Genomic DNA, 22189 nt, shown 5'->3' with positions numbered 1-22189 from the left:
AAAAATGAGAAAGCATGTTTTGTTTTGTTTTAAAAGAGGAACATTTGTACAACATTCTGCAACATAATTATGATGCTGCCCTTGGGGAAGGGGATTTTATTTTATAATGAGAATGTTTACACTGTTATGGGGTTCAATCTATCTGGGAGGGAAGGTTAAACTTCTTTCCATTAAAGTCAGTCTTATAATGAAAAGCTCTGAAGGAAAAAAAGAATGCAGTCTAATATAGGAGATGTAATGGTCTATTAAATGATTCACATACTCTACACACAAAATGAATCAAATTCATCTTGCATCTTACTGCTGTTTTATGATAAAACTGTTTACAAAAATTAAACTATTGTCAAGATAATTACATATAACACATACTGTATTACTGTAAGTATTGTCTTACTCAGTGACCTAGGGAATAATGCTTAGGTACAGTAAGAAGGAGTTAGAGCTTGAATGTTTTATTGTACTGGAACATGGGCACAAGAATGCTATTCCTCCTCCACTGAAGCCAAAAATCAATTTAGTTTTAAAAGTCATGCAGCTATTCGGCATGATTCTTTTACAGTTAAAATTTTGCATACATTCTTTATGATGTCATTCCTACATTCCTGCAACAGATGCTTGTTTATATACCAATTTACTAAAATGCTGCTGTATTAGGTCATGTTATTGAGAACATAACCTCTACCACTGGTTTATATGCCCAAATCACAGTTACAACTAATGTTTTCTTTAACTTCTCTCCTTCAAGGCATTGTTCAAAAGCAGCATTCATAATTACTGGGCTAAGCTACACATTTTTAGAACAATGTAGTAAATTGTGTAGACTTCTAAATGCAACCAATGAGCCAAATGTTTAATTCCTATCAACTTTTATTTTTAAAAAGTCTAAAAAGTATTTGTTGACTTGACAAGAATTCAGATTCTATATTGAGAGGTCTCTATGTTTCGTTCCTTATGCTGATCTCATTACTTATTAACATAGACAGTGGCTGATACAATTTGAAGTGACATATACTTAGCTTCTAAAATAGCGATGCATCTACAGTAACAGCCAATCACAACCTTGCATAAAATATAATTGTGGCCTTATTACTATCACTGTGGGTTCTATAGAAAAAGAGCTAGAGATTAATACTTTCCAATCCAGAATCATGCAACAATTGTTTGCCTTGTATGCTTCCTCTTGCAGAAGACAACTTGGATAAGCTTGGACCCTGTTTGGAAAGAACAACCTTTACTCCTGTATGTGTATAAAATACAGCCAGTTGGGGTTCAGATTTTACTCAAAGGACCATCAACCATTCAGCCACCTCAGATGGGAAAACTCAGTAGTGCAGAATTTATTCTCTATTGAGCTAGGATATGATAAGACATGATTCAGAAACTTGCCTGATGTACCAGACATACAAGTAAATGTTTAAAATGGAAGTAACATAATTAATGTAAGCGGGGAAATAAAATAGTTTGTGCGATATGCCTAGTTAAAGTGGTGGCCTGTTATAAGAACCTACAATCAGGGAGAAGCACATTATTATTTAGAGATTGTTATTAAGACAGCAACAAAACATATATAGAAACAAAGATCCCATGTTAAGAGTGCAAATTTTTAGTGATTGTCAATGTTGTTCTATTTAGGACTGAGACAAACACTTCAGAAGCTATGAAAAAATGTGTTCCTCTTTCGCAGTGTTAAGGGGTCACCCACAGGAATAAAACTGGCCATTCCATGAACCTTTTGGCAATGTTAAGGTTGTCAACTGGCCATTTCCAACTAAGGTCATGTTTCCTGCCTTCACATTGAACGTGAAGCCAATTCAGAATTAAAGGAAACAAACTGCCATGAATGTAATAAAGTTACAACGTCATCACATGGCCACAGGATGTTTTTAAGGTGAATACATATCTCCCAGTTAAAAGGAGTCATATAGTCCATAAGGAGGGAAGGTAAAGAAAATAGTAACAAAGCAACAATGACTTGAAGTTGTGGACTGCAGCACAGATGATGATGGTTCAGGAGATATTTTGAGATCTCCTGGATGCTCCTCTTCCTCTTTTGAAGAAAAACACGTTCTTAATTAAATTTTAACATAGTGAACTGTGAAAGATATATTGGTAAATTGGTGAATATGTGAAAGCTTCTGTTTGTTTCAAAATCCAGGTTGTGAACTGAAATATTATTTCCCATAGATATGCACTGCCTGTGGATTCTATGATTCTATGAATTTCAGCTAAAAGGGTTTTTTGGGTTTTTTGCAGTTTCTAAGTGATACAGAAATTTATATGACTGTGAGGAAATATCTAATGACTCCACATGTTTTACTATAGTGCTGTGAATGATACAATTTCTTTAGATGTATTGCCAGTGGAGAGTCAAATATCAGAAGTGAAATCACTCTACTGGCACCTGAGACCAGGCATATTGGGGTAAATTTCAGGGATTTCTCAGCCACATAAACCAAGTGCTAATTCCCAAGAAACAGGGGGTAATTCCCTTGAGGGAGAATGATTGGTTACATAAAGAAACCTAGAGGAAATCCCCAATGGTCTTGGAGCCCAGCCCAAGAATAAGTTTTCAGAGCACAGGGGATTTCTCTGGAGAAAAGGCATGTACGTAAAGTGGCTTCCTATATGTTTTTTTTATTTAGCATTTCCGATTACAGTACTATAGTAAACCTAAATTTGGCAGCTTCTGGCTACCTTTTAACCATTTTATCTATTTTAGTAAAAAAAAAAATAGCTAGAAAATACTGAGAGCAGCATATAGTGAAATGCAAAACTGTGGGCCTGAATAGACAGGCCAAAATAAAGCTGCTTCAGGGCACTTTGGAGATATGCTGTTTAAATGATGCCTGCATCCTAAGAGGCCAGAAGCCGCACCAAAGCCACGTTCTGGCCTCTTAAGATGAGTGTGTTATTTAAACAGCATACCTCCAAAGTGACCTAAAGCAGCTTTATTTTGGCCTCTCTATTCAGGCCCTGTATTTTAAGGAAGTTCCATGATAAATGCAAATTGGATGTTACAATGTTGGTCACCTCACAAGTACAAGACCAAGGGCTCTGTGGAAAGGTTTCAGTTCAACTCAAGGATGTTGCTGCTGTTGGCAGGAGGGGGGGGGGGGGGGGGGGGAGTGTCTCTGAGAAACCCTGTCTCATAAAGCCAAATAAACAGGGACCAGTTAGTTGGGTTTTCAGTGTGTCTTTTCTGACCATCAGTCAATGCAAGCCACATAAGAATCTAAACTGTCTTTTTAATAAGACAGTTTAAGAATGAGTCTGGTTTTTTTGATGGCTGGTTGATTAATGATGTTATACCCTACTTTTCAAATCTGGCATCCCTCAAGCCGCCATACTGTCCCCGATGCTATTCAACATTTATATGAAGCCGCTGGGAGAAATCATTCGCAGACATGGGGCAGGGTATTATCAGTACGCTAATGACACCCAAATATATTTCTCCATGTCCCGATCAGCAGCTATGACAACAGAGGGCATTTCTACCATCAATCAGTATCTTGAAGCGGTAATGGGCTGGATGAGGAAAAACAAACTCAAGCTGAATCCAGACAAAACAGAGGTACTTACAGTAGGGGCCCCCAAACCAGGTATATGGTTGCAACCTCCAGTCCTAGATGGGGTCACACTCTCCACAAAGGACTGTGTACGCAGTCTGGAGGTGCTCCTAGATTCATCATTTCACATGAGAAATCAGGCAAATGCGACGATCAGGAGCGGCAGTTATCAGCTTCGGCTGATATGCCAGCTGTGCCCTTTCCTGGAAGTAAAGGACCTAGAAACTATTGTACATTCACTGGTAACTCTACAACTTGATTTCTGTAATGCGCTCTACATGGGGCTACCCTTGTGCCTAGTCCGGAAACTTCAACTAGTGCAAAATATGACAGCCAGGCTGGCCGCCGGAAAAACTAGGAGTGACCAAATAACATCCGTCCTAAAATCTCTTCACTGGCTGCCTATTAGTTTCTGGGCACAGTACAAGGTGTTGGTTATAACCTTTAAAGCCCTACATGGCTTGGGTCCAACCTATTTGAAGGGTCACCTGCTCCCATATAATCTGTCCCACACTCAGGTCCTCTGGGAGGAATCTATTGCAGCCTTTAAAAACCAGACTAACTGCTACCTCCCAGAGGGCCTTCTCTGCAATTGCTCCCAAACTATGGAACAGTCTGCCGGACAAGATCCGTTAAATTGCCAGCTTAGACAGTTTTAAAAAAGCTGTCAAGATGGATCTCTTCTGGCAGGCCTTTCCTGAATAAAAGTGCCCGGCCACAGAATGACTGCCCCTCACATTATGTATTAGCCCACACCACTCTGTCCTCGCTATATATATATATATATATATATATATATATATATATTTCTGTTTTAATAGATATTTTAATTGTAACATGTTTTAAACTGTTTTAAGGGGAGGGACACAATGTTGTAAATGTGGATTTTAATGTGTTGTGAGCCGCTTTGATTGTCTCGTCACAGAAAAGCGGGATACAAATAAAAAGTTTTATAATTATTATTATTATTATTATTTATTAAAATGATGCTGAAATTACACTTGGTTTGTAAATCTTAATAGCCTCGATGAGATGAGACTGCCACTGCTGGAAGTGTTCAAAAACATATCGGGAAGCTCAGGTTGTAGTGATGGCCAGGAGAGTATTTCATCAATTTCTTTTTGGGGACTTAGGCCCAGTACAGACGGGCACAAAGTGCCGGCCTGTGGGCAGAGTCACGGTGGAGCGTCTGCACGCTCGACACCATGACTTCGCCCCCTCACGCCATGATGTCACACACCATTTTAGACAACACACAGCATCATGGCGCAACCCTGGCGCTGCATCTAGGTGATGCAGAGCCAAAAGGGTGTCAAAAAGCCGCACCACTGCAGCTGTGACACCATTTAGAGGGCACAAAAAGGAGCTGCATTTTGTGTCTCCTTTTTCCGCCCTCCGGAGGCCGGATCAGGGCCATGGCATGGGGTGGCTGTGGCCCCAATTTGGCCATTAAAGGGGTAGCTGCATGCTGCCCCTTAGGGGCTGTTTGTAAAGCCCCTTAATGAAGATTGCACGCTCTTTCCCCCCCTCCAGTCCACACCTAGCAATTAATATTTATGTTTTCAAAACTTCAAAGTTGACTTCTGTAATATACGACAGAAGAGTTGCTCCAGTAAGTACAGAATATGAGATTGCCCTTCTAATAGGATTACTTCCTCAAATGCACAGCCCTGTAACCTTTAATTTTACCCATACATGCCTTTATTTTCATAGCCAATATTTCCCAGACTAGGAGCCCTGGTGGCGCAGTGGTTAAATGCATGTACTGCAGCCACTCACTCAAAACCACAAGGTTGCGAGTTCATGACCAGCAAAAAGGGCTCAAGCTCAACTCAGGCTTGCATCCTTCTGAGGTTGCTAAAATGAGTACCCCGATAATTGAGGGCAAATTAGCTTACAGTTGTAAACCGCTTAGACACTGCTTACGCGGTATGAAGCGGTATATAAATGAAGCTTTTTTGTTTTTGTTTGATCAATGAGAGATGGCACATAATGCTAGCCATGTAACAAGTACATTCTTTTCATGAACTCAAGATTTGTGTGTGTGAGAGAGAGAAAGACTAGACTGCAGTGTTGAGGAAAGTCACTCTGCACATTCTGAGAAGCAAGTTCACCATTTGGACTTTACAAGTCCAAAAAATGGTGTTCCAGAATTTAAACTAGGTCATCAGATAAAGCCTTGATTTTATAAGCCCTGACCATATATGTTGGCAAGAAAAGATGGGGCAAAATGTCCCCTTTTCTTGAAAGAAATTTCTTGCTACACCCAGAAATAAATAGTCAAATCAAACAAACAGATACATCCGTGTAACATTACCTAGGTATATGCTAGTGATGCCACTATGTTACACCAGCGCCTCAGACATTCACTGAGTTACAAAGGCTGGAGTTGCAGGGAGGAGGGGAAAGTCCAAGAAAGGGTTTTACAACATGGTATTCAGTCAATCTGGAAAAAAAGAGGGGGGTGCAAGTTCACCTCTTACCTCAGAAGCTTCACTTTCTCAAACAAAGAAACAAAAAAGGGACACAAAAGAACCAAAGCATATCTGAAAATATTAGCTCTTATTAAAAAGAAGGCATAATTAATAGATCACAACATGTTTCTACCTTTTCATATGGAATTTCATATGATTAAAATAAACTGAAAATGAAAGTGCTTGTAACAGGCACGTTGAACCTTTCTTCTTCTATTAGCATATCAGTCTGCAATCATATCTAGATCAATAGCGAAGATATCTGCTTAAAAGAGCACCACGCTTTCTTTTGTCAGAAATTCATTACTTTTTATTAGGGTCATTGCTTGAAAACTTCAAAAACACCATATGGACCTAATTGTGGTTTATTTTGGCAAAAAGGAAGACACTGTAGAACAATTGAGGCATTACATTCTACAATTCCATTACTTTCATCCCTCTCAGTTTTATTACTGTGTCATTAAAGGCAACTTGAGTGAGCAAAGAATTATAGTGTCATGTGTACGGGCTAGTAGATTAATAACAAAACACACTCAAGTTTAAAGGTATCTAACAGCTGTTTTCATTATTTTGTGTAAATACGCTTGAAGCATATCTATCTGATTAGTGGATAGAGTGCTCTTCTCTGTCACATGCCATGGGCACTGCTATGTGCAAGTAATCAAAGTGCTCAGAAAATGAGTTTACATTGTTCACTGCTGAAATACACAAATGTCAGAAAGTGACTGCGCATCAAAGCTTAGGCAAATCATCTGCTGCAAACAAACAGATTCCAATGCACATTTCGGCTTTAAACATTCCACTGCAGCACAATGACTGAACAAGACTTATTGCAAGCCAAAATGAAGTGATGCTTGCAGAATAATAAGTTGGTAGTGTACATAGAGAGAAACGACTTTAGAACTAGGGTACTTTCAACAGCTGAAGTCATATTGTTTGGACACTGCCTATTAAAAACTTGCACAGGTCCCACTGTGCAGCACAAGATGGGAAGAAAAGGGGGGGGGACAGAAATCCCTACCTGATAATCTGTTTTTGTTTCCTGGGGGGTCTTTTATTAGATTCCAGCTAATGGACAGTCATTTTTTCCTCACATTTAACCTTAGTGGTTTGGCAACTACTAAGGTTTGGCTAACTAAAACATGGCAAATAACTTTCCTCCCATTTTCATAGCACAGCTGAATAAATGAAGAGTGACAATTTACATTCAGATTATCTGATAGCATAAAAAGCCTAAGAGATACAAGGAATCTGAGTAAAAGCCTTTAAATAAAAGTTCATTCACTATAAGGTCTAAGTCAGAGAATGCAGGTTTGCTGTTTTGGGCATCTTTTGTGATTCAGTTTCCATCATGGTCAACTTGAAATAGTTTAAGTGTTACACACAGGGAAGACTAATATACACTTCATTAGTGAAACAGAAAGCTCACCAGAGCAGCAAATATAAAGAGAAATTAGTTTAGGTGTAGTCAATACCAGGTGCTGTAGTTTATATTTTTAGAGGAAGAAACCGTCAAATCCCATCTCAATATACCTTGCCTAAGAAAACTGTATGAAATTCATGGGGCTACCGTAAGTTGACAGGCGACTGGAAGGCGCATACAGACGGAGAGAGGTGTGTAATGCCTCTGAGAGGAGGTGAGCCAACTCCATAGGAGCTTCCTGAATTTGTGCCCCATGTCCAAGTTATGTATATCTTTTACATGCATCTGTTTCAAAAAGTAATAAGAAACAATCCTTACAGTTTCTAACCAGAATAAAGAAATTAAACTTTTCCTATCTACATTTAAAGCATGAACTCATACACAAACATGCAGTAACATTTGATAAATCTACATTGCACTTATTCACAAATCTCAACCATAAAAGGCCATGTACAAAAACTACAATGAACCAATAATGTCTTTTGTTCCTAATATAACAGTCTGTCACAGCTGAACAGGGGGTTAAAATACAAATAAGAATCCAATCGTTTAGGAATCAGAGCCACAACTTTACTAAATAATATAATGATGTGTTATATATAATGATGCTCCTCACCACCACTAAGTTTGCCAGAATGAAAACTGGAGAGGGCTTCTGTACCTTTAATAGTGCTGTATCAGCAGGCATCATTTCTAATACAACCAGATTACAAGCAACACAGGTAAATAGTTAATTTCCCTCTTCTACATAACTATTAAAGGTATAGGAACTTCCTCCAATTTTCAGTCTAACAATCTCATTCATAAAAAATTGTCTATATTCCTTTGAATCTCACACATGGAGCTCCTCCACTGGACCATAATGTACAAAAAAGGAAAAGAAAAGAAAGAAAAACAGGAAAAACATCACAAAGGAAAAAATATATAAAGAAGGACTCACTGGCTTTCAGAGAAATGAGGAACTAAAGCGGTTCAAGGGCTTGAAAGGTGAACAACTTGTATAATGCATTTGTTACACATTAAAAAGGCAATTAGAGCTCCTGTCTGAAAGAAAAAAAGCTAGAAAGTCTGTGTAATATGCTTTTGTCAACTAATATTAGAAATGTCATATCTCTTTAGTGTTCTCCCTAAGTCACAGAGTAATGGATTGCACATGAATCCTGCAAAAGCTAGTCTGTATACGCTACCAGGGGAAAGAGACAAGGGTACTGAGGTATGCCCAGAGCAGCCTTCCTCAACATGAAAGACTACATAAATGGTAAACTACTACTCCCATCATCCTCAGTTAGTTGTTCTGCAGGACATATGGTTGTTGGGAAAGCCTGCCTGGAGCAGTACAAAGGTTTATGAAATGGATATGAAACAAATGAACAAAACCATTGCTTTTAATCCTAAAATTCTTTGCGGCAGCAAAAGCCTTGAGGATTTCCAGAAGAGTTAGTCTCTTGCTGAATAAAACAAGAAAGAATCGTGCTGTACCTTACTAAGTAATAAAATTACTCTGGCATCAGGTTTGGTGAACTCTAGAGTATGAAAATCTACAGCATTAAAACAAGTTATTTAAGCTGCTGCAGGACACTGACTACTACTTGCTGTGGTCAAATTACATGAACACACTGAGGAGACCCAGAATCATATCAAGCCCACCAATAAATAAACAAATAAACATTTCCATTCATCTATTACTATGAAGTAAACCACAAAAACAAGTGGAACAAGCATGAAGTTTTACATGCGGTTTTGTGTTGTACTATGACACAGTCCTTAGATGCAATGGTGATAAGAGCCTCTTGCTTATTCCAATCCCTGAAATAAAGCCATTTTCTCATGTTCTCTCCCTTCCTCACACACATATTTCCATTTTACTTATCTTCTTCCCTGATCCTTACATCCTTTTCTTTTCTCCTATAGACTATCTCAGCAATTTCCCTTCAACATCTTGCTTTGGCACCCAGTCCAAATATCCCTTGCTGCATCAGACAACCAGTAACTAGTGGAAAAGTCAGTGTTCAAACCAGATGTGGTAGAGGTTGCAAAGGATCCAGTGCCCCCATGAAAGCCTACCTTTGCTAATTGGGTTACTATCACACTAGTACACAATTGTGGGAAGGGCTCCATTCTCTGGAACTGTGGGATTTGTAATTTAGGGAGAGGTGTTCAGAATTCACAGCCAGAGAGCTCTTCTTGTGTCTCTGATCAAACTATAAACTCCAGGAGTCCATAGGAGGTAGCCATGGCAGTTAAAGTGGAACCACAGTGCTATAGTTGCATAGTGTGAAAAGGTTAATATTCTGGATCTACTTATATAGTCACATCCTGGGCCCTAAACCTCAAAGAAAGTAGATGTGGGACGCCAACACATTAAAATGTCAATAATGTCTTAGAGTGACGTGGCACATAAGCCCTTGGTGTAGTTATTATGGCAGACAACTTACTGCTTCTTTTGAAACACAATTTTGAGACCTTTCATAGTTCAGTTTTATCTTGCTCCTGCATTTTTGCAGCTCTTAGAACTATATTTTTGCTTGTTTGTTGTTATGCATTTATATATTTTCATCTTGAACTTCAGCTGAAGGATTTCTTTAGCACAGAGAGACCGGGTATAAAGAGCAAAGAAAATAATTATGTTTTTATTTTTAAAAATTAGTTAACTATAAGAAAGCACTTTGGAAGCAAATATATCTAACATATGAGCAAGCAGTACAGTTCACCTCAGAAAAGGCCCCCATTAGCCCTACCTCCAAGACCTTATTTTCCATCTGGATACAAAAATAACGTTCATATTTTCAATAGCTTCCACTCTTATCACCTATGTCCAGGTTTTCAGAGAAGTGTATTTCACTATGCTTACAGTAACTCAACTTTCTTTTGCAAAATCTTCTTGTCAGTGTTGGAGGAAAAATGCCACCCATGGAGTTTTAAGGTTTAAATGGTTGCCTGATAACTATCCATACTGATATCTCAGACAGGGCAAAGCAAATGGTGAATTAGAGATAAGTAGCAATTAAGATAAGAATAGTAAACATTTTGTACACTGAAAAGTATTACATAAACTATATTTTCTTGCCTGTGGCCATGATCCAGAGGAGCATGATTCCAGGTATTTAAACGCTGCAGAGATTCCCCCTTGTAAGCTGTTTGGGTTGAACCCCCTGGGGTTCTCTTAAAAACAATCAGAATTCAAGAAACAGCTCTCAGATTTATCATACAGACTCAAGATGGCTTAGACTAATGATTTTTTAAAAGCCACAAATCACAACAGCATACAAATTATTTAAATCCTTCAAACTATACAAAATTAAATAATAATAAAATAAATAAAACTTTTATTTGTATACCGCCTTTCCTCCAGATCAAAGCGGTCTCAAGAAAGTAAACCCCAACAAAGAATCCATCTCACCCTTTCCCTAATATAGAGGCAAACATACAGATATTGTTTCATTGCTATGGGTCATACATATTTCAAGATGAAAATCTTTAAAATGCAGAGATGAAATAAAGGAACTGAGAAACGAGTAACACCCAAGAGAGACTTCCATTCCTAGTTCCCTTTATATAGAATAAATGCAATAATTACTGATTTAAGAAAGGCCCCCACGTTTTCAGAGTTTTCAGAGTGTGAATATGTCGAAAGGATTATTTCGGTACCACCACCACCACTCTGCAACCAATTGACAGCTACAGAGGTTCTATACCAGTTGTTTTCTAAATGAAACTCCAAACACTCCTTACAATTGGCTATGATGACAAGGCTAGTGAGATTTACAGTCCATCAACATTTGGAGGACCACTTAATTCTCAGCCCTGTTCTCCCTTGGCATAAGCCAAAAGCCAAAATAACATTGGAAGACAGAGTATCAAATGAGTCAATTTCAAAGCATGCACCAGTACCACAAGGTTCTCCTAATCATTCCACTGGGAGCTGTATTCAGAGAAGGGTCTACTATGGCACTGATTCTGACCAAACCAATCCAGGGAGAGAAATTAATCCTTCCTCCCTACCAATAAAAATAAAAATAAAAATCACATGCCCTAAAATAGCACCCCCAGGCAACCCTAGTATGTACAGAGTATGTACAAAATGGCCCGTCTGCAGAGGACCCTTCTTACTGAATAAGCAAAGCTTATGGCTGCTTCAGCAGTGTATGCAACTAAGATCTGAAAAAATATATAGTGAAGGTTAGTGCATCCTCCACCAAAGGATGAGAAGCTAGGCTTTTCAACATTTACATGAAACCGCTGGGAGAGATCATCCGGAGACATGGGGCGCGGGGTTATCAGTACGCTGATGACACCCAAATAGTGTTCTCTATGTCTCCGACTGATGCAGTGACTGGGGATGGCATCTCTTCTCTCGTGGCCTGTCTGGCGTCAGTAATGGGCTGGATGAGGGAAAACCGACTCAGTCTGAATCCAGAGAAAGCGGAGGTACTCATGATAGGTTCCCCCGGCCCGGGGATGGCGGTGGTTCCACCTGTCCTGAACGGGATCACGCTTCCTGTGAAGGACTCGGTACGCAGTTTGGGGGTGCTCCTTGATTCGTCGCTCCACCTTACATCTCAGGTGGATGCGACGGTCAGGAGCACCTGTTATCAGCTTTGGCTGATTCACCAGCTGCGTCCCTACCTGGACCGGAGGGACCTTGAAACGGTAGTACATGCTCTGGTAACCTCTCGTTTGGACTTCTGCAATGCGCTCTACATGGGGCAACCCTTGTACCATACCCGGAAGCTACAATTAGTGCAGAATATGGCAGCCAGGTTGGTTATTGGCATACCCAGAGCCAGCCACATAACACCAGTGCTGAAAGATTTGCACTGGCTGCCTATTCGCTTCCGGGCGCAATACAAGGTGTTGGTTATCACCTATAAAGCCCTAAATGGCTTGGGCCCAGGATACCTTGAGGACCGCCTCTCCCCATACAATCCGCACCTCACTCTCAGAACATCTGGGCAGCACCTATTGAGGGTCCCAGGAGCCAGACTAGCCTCCACATCGAGGAGGACTTTTACCATCTCGGCCCCGACCCTCTGGAATTCTCTGCCCATTGAGCTCCGCTCAGCCACCTCCCTGGCCCAATTCAAAAAGGGGCTGAAAACCTTCTTGTTTAAATCAGCATTCCCTGATACAGGCCCCACTTAGCCTCCCCCCCCCCTGCCAGCAGTGGCAAGCTGGCTAGAACGTTTTAATGTATTTGTTTTTAATATATTGTATATGTATGTATTTTATAATGTTGTACACTGCCCTGGTTATTTAGAAGGGCGGTATATAAATAAATTTTTTATTATTATTATTATAAATAAGGAATAGGTAAAACCACTTCTGAATATTTCTTGCCTTAGAAGACACTATTAAATTCATGGGGTCACCATAATTTGACAAGTGACTTGAAGTTACATACACACAAATAACAACAATGTCCCAGAGGACAGAGTCCTTACCTAGAAATCTCTGTGACATGCTCTCTGAGTATCTTGGCTCTTGTGTTTATTCCCCCTACAGCTTGTCATGATGACCTTTTCTCCCCTTCCCTCCCATCCTTCCTCACTTCTCTCCCCATACCTTCTGATGCCCAGTTGATGGAGGCGACCTTGCCAAGTTGGAGCACCTCAGACCTCTAGCATGTCTAGCAGCCTTTCCAATACATAATACTGCACCCAAATTCCACAAGTATTGCTTAAATCATTTTCAAACCATCAGGACTTTCTATCTACACCAGGAGGGTGATGTGTAAATCAAGAGTTAACCTGTTTTAAAGAGAGATAGGAGTGGTTGCAGGCTTTCTGCCATAGGTTTTGCCCTTTGTGGCTTCTCACTTCCCAGACTTGGAAAATATGAGCTGTGATACTGAGAAAGGTAAGAAGCCGGCAGAGCCCCATAGTGATAAATGAGTTTGCATCATCTGTCATTAGAACTTCCTGCCAACAGGGTCATTCCCTATTAAATTACCACTTGTCAATGTTTAAAATACTGATTGATAAATGACCGTGCCAAAACTGATAACACAACAGCTTTTCTTTTCTAATATTCTTGGTTACCACATTCTGCTACTTCAAGTACAGATATAGTAAGCAGGGTCCCCCCCTCCTTTCTACTCCCTCCTCCCACTTTACTGAAGCATAATTTAAACTGAATACAAAACTAACAGGTATGGCATAATGATTGGTCCTGATATACATTACATTCTACTACTCCTGCCAAAATAAACCTACCGTCGATTTAGCGATAGGGGCAGATCCAAGTTTCACATTTCATCAAATGCTAGTAATCTGTTTTATCAATATAAACTGCATTTTAATGAAAAAATTCTTTTCTTCAGTACACTTCACTTTTAATGCCCCAGAGTGTAATAATTCGTTCATGCTGTAGAACAAGAATGTTTTACAAGACCTTAACTCTCACGAGAAATTTCTCTGTAAATACAAAATGCAACTTTTATGGGAATGCGTTGTATGCAACATGACGAGAACCCAACATAATAAAATTAAGTGGGTTGCACAGAGAATTCAACGGCACTGTGCTCTGGAGCTAGTGAAAGTCTAATGTTAGACCTCAGCTGCGTGACTAATGTGAGGTAAAACAAAGAGAACGAAATAATTTTCCTGTAGTCAAAGTGACAGAAGTAGTAACAGAAGGAGAAACTTGCAGAATGCTTCAAGCAAGAAACAAACAATGATTGCAGCATGATATATTAAGGAAGGGGTGGTTACCGGTAACTTACAGCCAGTCCTCTATATCCACAGGTTTTTTTTAATCCACGGATTCAAGCATCCACAGTTAAAAAATATTCACAAAAACAGAATTCCAAAAATCAAAGCTTGATTTTACCATTTTATATAAGGGATACAATTTTATTATGCCACTGTATTTAAAGGGACTTCAGCATCCATGGATTCTGGTATCCACAGGTGGTTCTGGAACCAAACCCTAGTGGATACCAAAAGCCTACTATACAATGTGTTCTTGGCTAGAAAAGTGGTTTGAGGGAAATGGCTGGCATGAAGGAGGGGACAGGCAGATGAGAGTGGAAAGTGAGGGGAGGGAAGGACATACGGTAAGTCAATGTCATCTCTGTGGCTTCTCCTATATAGGAGGATTCTCCAGGGAAGCTCTAATTCCAGGCATTCTCTGACCCTGGACTAGCTTACATTTGATGCACCATGTGATTTGCCATATAGATGGATGGTATTTCTGCCTCCATGCCGCTCTTTTACTTCAATTAGAAATCCCCACTTTTCCATACTTGGAAATAGGGTGTGCCTAATATCAAAACTATACTGAAACTGAAATTCTTACCCTCTGTCCCATTAGTCCCTACCATAGTAGCTCTGGCAATGACATTTCATAGTATCAGAAAGAAGCATGGTTTAAGGAATCAGATTTTCATTTTCAGTATTTCAAAATTTAAAGCATGTGCTGGATGTAATACCAACAAGTTGCATTAATGAAAGGAGCTCTCATTATCTTTAACCCAAGTCCTCCCATCTGTTCACTTTTATTTGTTATTCTGTACTGTCATTTGTCTAACGTGGATATTAAGTGGCTTGGGACAGAGATTTAACTTTTTAAGCAACTGATAAGAGAGAGTGTGATATGGTTTCTGCTTTTCCCAAGTGTCCATGTGATGTAAGACTCTGTCAGGAGAGCTTTCTTACTTTCCTCAATATGTAAAAGAGGTAGTCATGGCAGAGGATGGGCAGTCAGAAAGCCTATGGATTGGGCTCCATGTGGACAGAGCTGGCAGAGGTCAACATTATGGGGATTATCACACGGAGGCTTATGTGGGTTAAACGCTGGCAAAATGCTCCAGAAGCGCAAAGGTGTGGGAGCCGGTCACACTTCTGAAGAATCACTGAAGCATTCCCTTTCCTCTCCTGTCCTCAAAGCATTAGTGGAGCAGCCATTTCTTCATAACGGACATTCCCATTATGCAGCATTTCTGCCAGCTGCAGCATGAGAGCACCAGTTTATAATAATAATAATAATAATTTATTTATATCCCGTCCAATCATTGGGAATCCAGTAGGGAAATACAAAACAATAGCAATAAACAATAACAATAAACATAAAATAATAAACAAATGTAACATAGCAATACATACCAAAAACATACTGTAATAATAATAATAATAATAATAATAGTAATATCATAACAATTCAATAATGACAAAAGCCTAACACTAATGATTACATTCAAATCAATAATTATCAAAAAGAACTCCCCATTTCCAACCCCTCATTCCAAAAAATAACAAGCAGATGCCAAAAACAATGAAATAATAAAGGAAATACAGCATAACAAGTTACAACATTACTGTCAAGGAATTACAATAAAAGATTACAATCTAATACCCGGAAAAAGAGGGAGACTAAAATTTAGCAACAAGAAATGTTCTTCTTAGTATTGCCCGAGGCTTTATGGGCTGACACCCAAGCTGAGTTGGTCCAGGGCTGGAGGAGGGGGCAAGATGTTAAAGGAGCCTCCCTTGCTCAGTCCTCTATTCTCCTCCAGGCAGTCCATGGCTGGGAATGCGAGGCCGAGGCTTTATGGGCCGATGCCCAAGCTGAGTTGGTCTAGGGCTGGAGGAGGGGGCAAGATGTTAAAGGGGCCTCCCTTGCTCAGTCCTTCATTCTCCTCCAACATTACACCAACATTTGCCCATACCAACATTTGCCCATACAATCACAGGTATAAAACTGTAGCTGTTCACATGGAGGGGCAATAGGAGTTATGAAATGTTCTCTATTTTTTAACCCACCATATAATTTTACATAACTCAATTTTGGCCTGTGTGACTCCAGAACTCTGAGGAGACATCACAATAGCTGCAATGGGACAGTTATTCTGAGAATCGTGGGTTATCTGTTTATGAGCTGTGGACTACTGCACACATATCAAGCCAGAATTGGATTGGGACTGTTTTCAAATATAGCACCCTACTGCATCCCCCCTCCCATGTCCCCAGAACATCTGCTCCAAAGTGTTTCCTAGCTCTCCAGAACAGGTTTTAAGGTGCACAATGAGCTGCTGGTGAGGGGAGGGATTCCTCCTCCTGGCTGCACTTATAGAAACAGTCCCATCACCAAAATAATCAGTTTCAGTCCTATCTCAGGATTTGTTTATACTTCTTGGCCTAGACAAGTGCCAATCCACAAGCCATCAACTGCCAGTCCATGGAGAGTTTCCATCAAGGAAAGAATCACTTGCAGCCAATAGGCATAAATTTTGTACTGGTTCATAATACTTCAGAAAAAAAATAATTGTCAGTCCCTCACATCAGATAGTTCTGAGAAACACTGAGGTAAGCGACAAAGTGAGAATGCCCAGATGACTATGAAATACACAATGCATCACAACTCCCATGGCAGTATGGGTATTTTCTTTGTCAAAAATAAAAATACCCAATATAAAACTGATTAGTTTTATTTTCATCCAGATCTTTGATATGAAAGATGAAAGTAGATAGAAAGTGGATCCTTTCTATCAGTGTGCTGATGATCCATGGCTTTGACCACCCACAGACCACCATGCTCCATATTATTCAATCATGGCACATGCACATAGATACATTGCTACCAGTGAATAATATGGGATGTGACTGTCCACATTGTTTACCATCTGTACCCCCCACCCCTCAGAACTTAACCCTACAGATGGGAAGATTCCACTGTAGAAGACTTTCAGCACAACTAGTCTTGTGATTCTGAAGAATCTGAAATCTGTATTCCATCAAAACCAACATTTCTCATAGAAACCTACCAGATTAAAAAGCCTCTCCCATGTGTGGGCAAGGACGTAAAATAAGGCCTTCTTAGTGGCAGCCCCACCTGGAATAATTTTCCCAGGAGTCACCTATAGCTAAATCTAATGACCTAAATCTAGTCACTAGTCCTAACTAGAGCAGATCCAGTGAATCAGTGCAACGTACATAAGTGTTGATTTACCATACAATTGATTCAGTGGATTTTCTCTAGCTGGGAACAGTCACTGGAGTTAAACCAAAATGAATCCTTTTATTATTATTAGTCAGAGTCTCCAGGTATGTTGATTTACACCTGTGATTCTGATATGGTTACCTGTTTTTTTAACCGTTTTCTTTTTGTGTTTTAATCATTTTTATTCTGTTAGATGCTTGGGCTGAAGATCAGGATCAAACACACATTCAACTATATCAAAAGTGATATATCATTTATGGGTCCAATTTAAAAATACTCAGAAACAGCTATACTGAAAAATAGAATGCACTTTACAAATTCTTTCACAATTCTTCTAGGTTGAGTTGTATTCCCCACCACCAGTCAGATCCAGTACAGGTTTCTGGGAAGAACAGCAATTAAAGTTCGTAACTCAAGACCAAAAAGGGAGACTTTCATAGACATACTGTCTATAATCAAAAAGTAAATCCTATAACACTTGACTATATTGTCTGATCGGAAGGAAATAAAACAAAACACAGATACAATTTTGTTTTACACAAAATGTAATAACCTGTCCACACTACCACTTCAGTTAGCCAAATCCAAATTGGTGCATCATCATTTCTAAGTATACATTCATATTTTATGCAACAACTTCTCTGTTAAGGGCATGTGTTAAGAAAGACTACAAATAAACCTAATTTATTTTCTGAAGTTAAATGGTATGTTCTGCCCCTCTTACAGAGCCAAGTTCTAGGGTCAAATGTGGTGCATTAATGCATTTTTTAAACTTTGCTTTAGAGCTACAACCTTAACTTAAAATGAGGACTTCTTTTGGTGATCATGATTATATTCTTAATACTGCTGCTTGTTTTGTTTTGAGCTGAACATGGGTAAAAAAAATCATTTTGATGGCAATGACAACAAATAAAAAGGAGGTCAAAATGAGGAGGAAAAAAAATCACCTTGGTGATTTTTCTGTTCATATTGCTCCCCCCAACACACACACACACACACACACACACACACACACACTTTTCAGCAAAATTATGCATTTTTAAAAGACTGCAGGCATTCAAATGATTGTCAGTCATGCAAATAATCACTTACTTACACTGTATGAGTTTGGTTTGGATAAAGCAAATTACCATTTGAAAATAACTCGAAAAACACTCTGGGCGAAGAGCTAGCTTTATGAATCTAAGTTTGGCCATGATATTTCTTAACCTTTTTCTCCTCCATTTCCATTCAGCTACAGTAATACAGACTAAATTAATAAACTGCATTCAATTGCCACAGGTGCATTCAACATTTATTTTACCCAAGATCTTGTTAGGGAAAAAATAGCTTCAAAGATCAGAAGAAGCTGAAGCTAAAAATGCACAACTTGCTTTGTGAATTGTTAGTTTTGGTAAGACGTTGATCTCTGTCATCTAGTGTCGGTGTTTATTTTTATCCAACGTCAGCAACCATAATTGGTTTCCAAACACAACAAACATTTATTTATTTATTTATTTAGTGTCTAAAAACAAGAAGCAGTATAAAATGCACTAGATTTTAAATGCACATATAAATTTCATATTGATTCCTGAACAAAAGCCTTTGCGAAAAGTTTTTCTTTTCAAGGATACACACACACACACACTAAGTTAATTGTGTGTTCTTCTGCAATATTGTAGTAAATTTAAAAGGACGAATTTCCCTCCCTCCCCAAAAAATCACATTAAAACTAACCCTGCCAGCCCAAGCTCATAATGCTTCTTGCTATGCATGTTCCCTAGATAAATGTTCATCACTACATACATATGGCCAAAATTATCAGGCTTAGCTGCTCAAACATGGGTCTTCTTTCTATAAGCTTCAAAACTGCCTAAACAAACCATAAGGCTAAGTGAACTTGCTACACTTCCAAAAATCTAATGCAGTCATTCCCAAATTCAGCAGGGGAATAGAGAAAACTGCCTTATATGAAATCAGATTATTTGTTCAGCTAGCCATTTCTTAATGCAGCAGTATTAAAAAAAAACACAATAAAGAAAACCAATGTGTATGCTCCCAATATATAAACACAATCTAAAATATACAAATCAGAATAAAATACCTCAAAAACAGTGTGATTTTTTAAAGGCTCTGCTTGATAGCAGCAAAGACATCACAGTGGGTGCCAGGTGAGCACCTTTGGGGCGAGTGTTGCAAAGACAGGGCACCTAAAGGCCCTTTCCCCACAACCACATACTGCATCTTAGAAGATGTTGGGACAAAGAGTACAGCCTTTACAAGGGACAAGCAGGTCCACAAGGAGACAGGAGTAAAATCAGGCTTTGTCTTCTCTGATTGGCAATGCCTCTCCAGTGGCCTTAGGAAGAATGCTTTTCACATCATGTAGTATCTGGAGATTTTAATTGGATTTTTATTATTACAGACCAGTCTGACATCATTAGCCAGTGTGGAATATTCTGTACCCAGTAAATAATCAAGATGATGAGTAAGGACTGAACCAAGGACCTCCCAAATGTAAAATATGTGCTCTTTTCACTGAGCTATGTTCCCTTCTGCTACTCTATCGTAAGAGAGGTGATTGGTGTCATGAGAAAATAATCACTCTCCTGGAAGTGTAAAGGGCCTATAGTGGAAGATGTATACTGCATCTCTTCATGAGGCATAAACGGCACTTCCAGTCAGCATCTATTGGACACAATAATTCTATCCCATCTCTCAGGTTTAGGCCCAGTTGCATCCTTCAATCATTATTTTTGTTTGCATACAACATAATTATTTCCCCCAGAAAAGTAACCTTTTCCTCCTACCTCTATATGAATTACACTGCTGGACTTGTCTCCTCCCAATCAGAAGGCAGGTGTTCATTAAGAAACCTAAGAGGTAGCTTCTACTGAATGTGGCTATTTTTCATTCAAATCATTGCTATAAGTAAAGTTTTGTGGGACATAAGAGAAAGTGTGCCAATTTTATATTAGAAGGAGAGTCTTCATAAGAGCCAAAGCAAGCAAGACACTATAAGATCTCGACTGAATTCTTCCCACTTTTAAAACTGTGATGGAATTATGGTGTTAGGGAAAATAGGTTTTATCCTTCCTCCATCCCTTACCACTTTCCCAATCTAAATCCTCTGCTGAAGCTGCTATTTGCTTTGTGCAAGAACACACATGCAGTTTTTTGGAAACTATATTTAGTAAAGAAATAGACAAAAACAGACATCAGGAACGCATAAACATATCCAGATTGTTACTCTACACAATGGCAGCTCTGAGTTTTTCTTTAAAAATAAATGAATAAAAAACAAAACATGGGAGACACAATCACACATCTCCCAATGTATTCTTCAGATTGGTCCTCAGCTGTTAAATGTTTGGAAACAAATACTGAGCTAATCTTAGTCCAAATCAGGTGTTTCTGAAATGTTTAAAATTAATTAATGTGGAGGGAGAGCATGCTAGCCCCACCCAGCCTCCATCATCACCATCTAAATCTGGAAAGTGACACTCTTTAGTTATCCATGGAACCTCTCCACATGACAGGGAAACAAATCATATGAAGAGGTTTCACACACAACAATGGCTTTTATGAACAGAAAAGTCACGGAACATGTGTAGGTGAGTGACAGATATGAAGATGAAAATGGACGAGGCTAACACACCCGCCCTCCTCAAATTTTACAGAACAAATTTTACCAACAACTAAACAGGTCTCAGATTTTGGGGCAAATATACCCTGAGGAGAACAGCTACTCCTGTTGTCAACTGAAGTACCAGCACTGCAAACATACCAGCTTCATTCTACCTTTAAACAAGAGGGAGCAGTTGATGTCAGTGCTGTCCTCTAACAGAGGACGAAGTGTGGGATGATGTGGGAAGAGGGTTGGTAGGTACCCCCTGTTGGTTGCCATAATTGTCCACTTTTACCAGGGACAAAATGTAGGACAAATTCAAGACCAAACTGTAGGACAACTGCAGGACAAAACTCAGCTCAAAATTAAGGTCCACCATTTTTCTTCAATGTCCTACATTTTGGGCTGAGTTTTGTCCTGCAGTTGTCCTACAGTTTGGTCTTGAATTTGTTCCACATTTTGTCCCTGGTAAAAGTGGACAATTATGGCAACCCTATAGACAGGGGAGGATGAGCATGAATCATTATTGAATCTCTTAGGTACCTCAAAGGAAACAGAAGGCAAGCCTGACAATTTAATCAGAATATAGTAAAAACCACTAGCAGAACTGGCAAAATTCATAATGCTTACAAACAGCCCCAATTGAATAACCTGATATATATTTTGTTCTTGCGTAGTTTAGCTCCCTGCCAGAAAATTGGTCAGAAATGCAATACTTTTCTTCATTAACTCACAGAACTTCCCAATGGAAATCTGTGGACAAAAATAATCTGGAAGTGAAGCGGAGACAGCATTATGACACAAAAGAGTGAAGAAAGTCAAAAATCTACTAACCTGCTCACATCAGGAAACCTTATTGGGAAATAAAGGACCTGGCATTTCGGCCTGATTAGCTTTTCCAGATGTTTAGGTCTATGGTCAGGTATCCGCTTCATAAATGTTCCAATAGATGTTAGGAATGACTCCATATTATAGGTAGAGTTGAACACCACAATGTCAGCAACCAAGCTGATGAAAAAGAGAGTGAATTAATAATTTATAAATAATAAATATAGCTTAATGGGTTGTATGTAAAGGTGTCCTTCCCATTAGGGCAGAGGTGGGAAAATGGTTTTATTAACCATTTTATTGGGAATTGTTTTTTAATGTTATTTTAGGTGGGAGGGAGATAGGGGAACTAGGA

The 22189-nt window shown here is 39.2% G+C and overlaps 1 protein-coding gene across 11 annotated transcripts in view; it reads right to left on the bottom strand.

The window, feature by feature from the left end:
- Positions 1 to 22189, bottom strand: part of GTDC1 (glycosyltransferase like domain containing 1) — a 280090-nt gene that overhangs the window by 104960 nt on the left and 152941 nt on the right. For all 11 annotated transcript variants that reach the window (XM_042442163.1, XM_042442191.1, XM_042442183.1 and 8 more), the window contains one exon: positions 21841 to 22014. In XM_042442163.1, coding sequence (XP_042298097.1) covers positions 21841 to 22014 — 174 coding nt within the window. The remainder of the gene's footprint in view (positions 1 to 21840; positions 22015 to 22189) is intronic.

The sequence above is a fragment of the Sceloporus undulatus genome, chromosome 1 (assembly GCF_019175285.1).
Source record: "Sceloporus undulatus isolate JIND9_A2432 ecotype Alabama chromosome 1, SceUnd_v1.1, whole genome shotgun sequence".
NCBI lineage: Eukaryota > Metazoa > Chordata > Lepidosauria > Squamata > Phrynosomatidae > Sceloporus > Sceloporus undulatus.
The sequence above is the reverse complement of the archived record's forward strand: the minus strand, read 5'-3'. Positions and strand labels throughout refer to the sequence as shown.